General features: G+C 37.1%; 1 protein-coding gene across 1 annotated transcript; it reads right to left on the bottom strand.

Annotated features, from left to right (window-relative positions):
- Positions 1–727: 727 nt before the first annotated feature.
- On the bottom strand, positions 728–6,079 carry PSMA2 (proteasome (prosome, macropain) subunit, alpha type, 2). Its single transcript, XM_010082820.1, has 8 exons — positions 6,063–6,079; positions 4,686–4,762; positions 3,951–4,083; positions 3,412–3,534; positions 2,948–3,029; positions 1,744–1,817; positions 1,226–1,283; positions 728–1,143 (listed from the first exon to the last, which is right to left on the bottom strand). Exons 1-8 carry the CDS (start codon positions 6,077–6,079, stop codon positions 1,027–1,029), a joined length of 681 nt encoding a protein of 226 aa, XP_010081122.1. The 3' UTR covers positions 728–1,026.
- Between the last annotated feature and the right edge of the window lie 326 nt (positions 6,080–6,405).

The raw sequence follows: 6,405 nt of genomic DNA, 5'->3' as shown, positions 1-6,405 counted from the left end.
TTTATCCCGTTTCTTTTGTGGGAAATTTTGAGTTTCTATATAACCTGAACGACTCTACACATGTAACAAATGTATCAATACATACATCCACACACAATAATATTCAAACATCTAGTTCTGCACCTGAAAAAGTTGTGATGCATAAATTGGATGCTCTTTTTATTACTGCACCTTTAAGTTATCTTGCATGTTGGAAAATAGCATAATTCAAGGGATAAAGTAATTACATTACATATTCTCATTTTGCTTTTGATTCATTTTGTTGATTTTTATTGATGTTGATAAAAGCATTTCGTTTTCAGTAAGTTATTACTTCCATTATTTCTAACAATATTTCAGGGTTGAAACAGTGCCATTTCTAGGGCCATGAAAATAACCTAAGTAATAGAAATCAAGTTCTTGAGACACAAAGACAAAGCGGGTCAAGAACCAAGATCCTCAAGTAGATCACAGTTCACACCTGAAATGGAAGACTGTTTTGCCTCTTTGTGAAAGTACATGATCTTTTACACCAGATAACATTTTTGGAAGTTACTTAACATATAAACAACATTCCAAAGTGAAAGAGTTATCCTGCCCACTCAAAATTTAAATTCTTTAAAAGAAGGTCCAACATGAGGTCATCACGGCTGATAGGTACATGGAAAATTCTGTTTCCTCAACAATAAAGATATTGAAATCTTGGATTTACGTAGATAAGTTATGACTAAAAAGACACACAGACACCTTCCCCCAGAACAGTGGCTTTGAAATTTTATTCTTTAGCCTTTTTGAAGCTGTCATTATAACTTTACATTCTGTACAGTATTTTGTGTACAAAGATTCCACGTATCAAGGGAAAGAATTACCTGTAATAAGATTCCATGTATTACAATATTAGGACTGTTGCATTTGCACCCATGATATTTAAAAAATCTCTCTGACAAACCATGTAGAAATAAGTATGCAAAACTGCAAACAAAAGGTTTTAAGTAGCCAAAATTAAAAAGACCTTTGTGTAAATCACACAGTCTTGCTCCGTTTCTACTAGGCTATTGCAGCCAAGTAGTCCTTAACCTCAGTTGGAGTGAGCCTCCTAAAACCAGCCTCATTACAGATGCCAACTTCAATGTTGTCTTCTGTCATTTGCCCTTCAAAGCTCTCCTATTAAAGAAAATATATTTAATTGAATCAAATCAATGAAGTCATAACAGTAAGAAACTTATTTCTTAAACACTTTGCTAACCTTTAGTGTTAAGATGGCTGTATGAATGGCATCTTCAAGCTCCAAATCTTCATTGTATCTGTAAACAGAAGTTCATGTATTTCAGCATGGAACAAAGATCTTTCCAAATCCTAATAATCCTAGAGTCTCTAAAAACCCAAACACTACCAGAATCTTACAAATAATATTTGTATGAGAAATAGTAAGGGCTGTGATATTAATAGTCAAAGTTATTATTAGTAAAAAAAAAAAAAAAATCACTACTTTTCCTACTGACACTTTATAGAACAATATTTCTGCAAATATGTTGAATATGGTGTTTATTGCACTGAAATAATTCTCCAGAAACACGAAAGTTTGGAGTTTAAATAAAGCAAATTTCTGTGTATCTGTAAATAATTAAACTGGAAGCATCGTATCTTAAGTATTTTAAACCTCAGTTCTGATAACCTAAAGTCATGCATTTTTTATCTGGCTGTTTTACACGGAACCTGAACAAAACAGATAGTATCCTTTCAGACAAGTCTCAAATACATTACCGTTTCTCAAGGAATGTTTTCCCATTGACATAATTTTTTCCCATTGCTGTTGCCTTCCATGCAAAGTAAGCTCCCTGTAAAAGCAACCATTTATTGAATTGTTTTGTGTAACCTAGTCAAACATTATGTACTCAATTACTTGGTAAAAAGTACAGAAACAATTATGAAAATACAGAATGTTCTGAGAATATAGGAGACTTTTGGATCACATCCCATATCAAATTAGTCTGCAACTTATGTTCTGAAAATGTACAAAACATTTGCATAGACCCCCACCTATTTTCATACTCCCACTACTTTGAAAGATTAATTTAGTAAGCATAGCTTTGATTTTGGATTCATTAAACAGAAGTAGTATGTTTGCCCTTGAGAAGTAGTATGTTTGCCCTTGAGAATGAATACATTCACAGGTTTCCTGAGGTTCACCCCATACATTATTCTTTTTTAAGATTAATTAATGTAAACAACTAGTTGCAAATCAGACATCTGATTTCTCTTTGGCACTAATAGGATATTTAGCCATCACTTCTGTTCTCTCTTCTGTCATGATGACCATCATCAGTTTTATGCCTCAACCAAGGTACCTTACACAAAGCATCTGCATTTCCTTTTTTACATTTGAGCATCACGTAGTAATTCAAATTTCTGAAGCTTATCGATGACAACTACAGTGACCACATTTTTTCTTTGAGGTAAAGCATTCCAACTCACACGTGCATCAAAGGGTAGCTTTTCAGAAGTGCAGTGCAAACACAGGAAATAAACTCACTTAAATTAACCACTGTCATTAAATCCTAAACCATATGCATGATATTTCACAATGCAAGAGATTTTGGCCCAACTTCCATCCAGGTTAGGGAACAACTATTTGAGCAGCATAAGCAATCTTTTTTTTTTTATTTTTTCCTGGTACCTACTGCAGAATGCCACTCTTGCTGTCACTGCCAACTAGGTGGGAAGGGATGAAAAGGGGTGGTAATCTCCCTGCCATCCCTCAAGCAGTACAGGTGCATGTAGGCACAGAATGATCCAGGCTTGCTCCATGCACGTACTGAAATTGGCTCATTCTGACTTCTGAAGTTACATTAAGGGATCTTTTGTTCTAGCTCTGCATTCTTCTCAACACAGAAAGTACTTCATGAGCACATATGAAGTTTTAGCTGTTTTATAAAAGCAGTAGAGTTCACAAACATAAGATACTTACAGATGGATCTGACTGAAATAAATACGGCCGCCCTTCATTCCAGCCACATATTAGCAGCGATACACCAAACGGACGAACACCACTACAAGCAAAAAACAAAAAGCCAAATTAAAAACATCAGTTGCTATGGGGAATTTATTCAGTGAAAACCAAAGGTGACTAAATTATTTGGCATGTGTAACCTTCCCCAAATCCTTCCCACCAGGCCAGAGCTGTGACCAGGAATGACTAGTCAACCAACAGTACAAAAACAAAAGTATGCTGCCTTGTCTGAGATGTTTGTTTGCAAGATATGAAGACTCTATCACCCACTGCCAATCAGTGCTGGCCCACTTTCTGTGGATATTCTCCATCGAAAAACTGCTTTTTTGCTGTAAAAAATTGAATTACCAGGTAGCTGTTATTCCTTACGTTTAAACAACATAATCTTTCTAAGCAACTTCATAATTCAGAAAACCACATACCCAGATTGCGTGTATTCCTGCATCACAGAAGCAATTCTCTGTACTAGCTGAGCTGTTGGAATGGGCTCATGATAAACTAAGTAATATTGCTGGGCCAGCTTCCGAGCTCTGTGCACAAGTACTCTAGAAACAAACAAAAACAAAATTAGTATGTCAAAGAAATTCCAGCTAGTTGTTACAATTAGAACTGAAAACTCATAATAAACACTATGGTAAGGAGTTACACATCTGGCACACCACCAATGTAAGAAAACATAGTTTGTGGTGGGTTATCTTTATCATTTGAGTAATTTCTGAAATACTAAACTAAGTTTGAACTACACTGCTGTTCATTCCTTACTCATTCTTTAGACAGAAGGTTATCTGACAAGGTATTGACTATATTAAGAAAAACTTTAAGTGAATTTCATATACAGTGTAACACAACATAATATTATGCTATATACTTCGAAAGAAACAGCTAATGGCTACCTGTTTGTTTCTTACATTTCTTGTGTGAAAATACAACTAAATGGTGATCAAACAAAAATTTTTAATACCTGTAATCTGGACCCATACCACTGTACACTAAACCTATATGTTTAGTAATTGGTTCTACTTTGTGGACACTCCTTTCATCATAAAGAATGGATTTTTGCTTCTTCTCAGTTGCCAACACCACTCCATTTGAAGCTGGAAAGGAACAAGATTTTTTTTTATATATTAAACTATAATTCAGTAAAGCAGTCAAAACACAGCACAGGTTTGTCAGATGGTAAAGAATTTTTTTCCTCCCTTTTTAAAAAACCTTTCAAGTTTACAATCACATTTAACAGAAATACTTTGATGAATCCACTCAACACATAGTTTCTTGTTTTAAATAGTCACACAGCTCCCATAATCCCATTCTGAAGATTCTGAAGCACATAATAATTGAGCAATTTAAGTAACTCTATATGTCATTTTTCTATATATGGACACACAGCTGGAGTTATTTATTTAAGGGACAGGAACACTCAAAAATAAAGATGTCTACTTCTACTAGTTGAGTGTCTCCAAAATCCCCAGCAATAATCTTACCCTAGGATGGAGCTCTATGCTCCCTTCCTTCTTTGTAAAGAATTATTGAGTTGCAGAAAAAATACAGGAAATATTAAACCAAATGAAAGAAAAACAAAGTATGTAATAAAGCAAGATGAAGAAAGACCCAGTACATAGTCCAAACTATTTTAGTTCTGTCTGATGATACTCAGAATCCTGCAATCTTCACTGAAGTAGTTATGTTCTGAACATACCTTTAATCCCAACTGATGGAGCTCCTGCAGCCACTGCGGCTAAAGCATATTCAATCTGAACAAGTTTTCCAGAAGGACTACAAAGGAAAACATAAAAATAAGCCTAATGTAATCTTTCCTACAATAATCTGATGCTAGCTTGCTTTTCTGAACCTCTTTACACCTAGCATCAGCATGTTGTAACCAGAACTTTTAAAACCCACAAGCCTGAAGATTCATAACAGCTTCTGGTTCAGCACAGGACTCACTGCTGCACAGCACCACTGGGATACTCGCACAGCACTTGCCTACAACCGTGATGAAAGCTACCGTGTCTCAGATAGGGAGCAGTGACCGGGATTCAGACTGAAGAAGGACAAGTCTGTTCTCCAACTTGATACCATTTTAAACAAGTTCTGGACTCAGTGGAAAAATCTTCAGAGCGCGTCACGACTTTCTACTGAAATGGCATTATACGGCCCCAGGTATTCCTGGATTTTGTTTTAATGATCCACGTCGTTCGGATGACGAACACAGAATCATCAGAACAGCACAGCAGGTGTCAGTAAAAAACTGACTCATCCAGACTGAGGGGGCTGGAGGGGTCCATCCTCAACCCCCAAGGAAAAGGACAGCACAGAGCCAGTCACCCAATGGACAAATGATTTTGCAAGTGGGATCTGTTCTCTGGGCTGTATTTCAGACACTGCTCTTTTAATAGATGCAGAAGTAAAACAGAAACTCCATGCTCAGAGTAGTTAGAAAAAACAAAGCAAGTAATAATCAATTTGTGTTGTTATTTATATGCTGAGTAAACAACACATAAAGGTAGCAAAGTAACAATTCTAGCTTCTCCTGTACAAAATACTAACAAAGCAGAACAATAGTTTCCTATGCCAGCAATTAAAATGTACAGAATATTAGCAAAATATTTTAAAACTAAGCACAAATTAAGACAAATAATTCTCAGTACAAGGAACAGGCGAATGAGAGAAAGCATAAGCCGATATATTCTCTTTCATCTGAGTATAAAATCAAATGGCTTCAAGTTTCAGAACATGTAGTGTTTCTGTGCAGCACAAAAAGTTTGCAACTCCCTTAGGAAACCACTTCCAAGAGCTAATAAAGAATTCAACTCACTTGAGTATGTTTGGCTGCATCCATCCATTAAGAAAATTCTTCTCCTAGTTTTAGATTGTGAACTGTTTCATTTGCTTAACTGCAACAAGCTTTTAGTAACCTACTTTGCAATTACACAGCATTACTCTCCTTTGAGATTAAGGGGGCACTCTACCAAAAACAACACAAAGATTCTTGCATTAAGTTTTTTTAAAACTAATCTGAAAGCTTTTTTCCCCACATCTGCAAAGTTCGTTCTGAAGTAAGCTCTCAGCATACCACAGATCAGCTATCATCGCGCCTTTCCAACCAGCTCAGAATTACAGAGTTACTACCCAGCCTGAAGCGTGCACACGCGTGAGGGGACCCTAAGTTTCCTAAACCATTCCGCCAAGCCTTCGCTCTAAGGCACCATCAGTGATGAGGCAGCCCTTGGGCTGGCCCCTGAGTGACTGACTTACAGTGAGGAGCGAGGACACAAGCAGCGGCTGCACCTGGGCCTGAGGGCAGCCAGAGAGACCAGGCAGGCCCGGGGCCTCTCCCCTCAGCCCCCGCCTCTATCCCCGGCTGCACCTGCACCCCTTCAGCTCAGGAAGCCTCCCGGCAGCTGTCTGCCCCGCAG

This window comes from Pterocles gutturalis, unplaced genomic scaffold, assembly GCF_000699245.1.
Source record: "Pterocles gutturalis isolate BGI_N339 unplaced genomic scaffold, ASM69924v1 scaffold5580, whole genome shotgun sequence".
Lineage (NCBI taxonomy): Eukaryota > Metazoa > Chordata > Aves > Pterocliformes > Pteroclidae > Pterocles > Pterocles gutturalis.
Note: the sequence above shows the minus strand (reverse complement) of the source record. Positions and strands in the feature narration are given on the sequence as shown.

Excerpts from the sequence above, each read along its gene's own strand:
- PSMA2 (XM_010082820.1), bottom strand. Across the intron at positions 1,818-2,947 it reads TATTTCAGTCAGATCCATCT|GGAGCTTACTTTGCATGGAA; the intron begins GTAAGTATCTTA and ends TTGCTTTTACAG. Across the intron at positions 1,284-1,743 it reads AAAACATTCCTTGAGAAACG|ATACAATGAAGATTTGGAGC; the intron begins GTAATGTATTTG and ends TTCTGTTTACAG.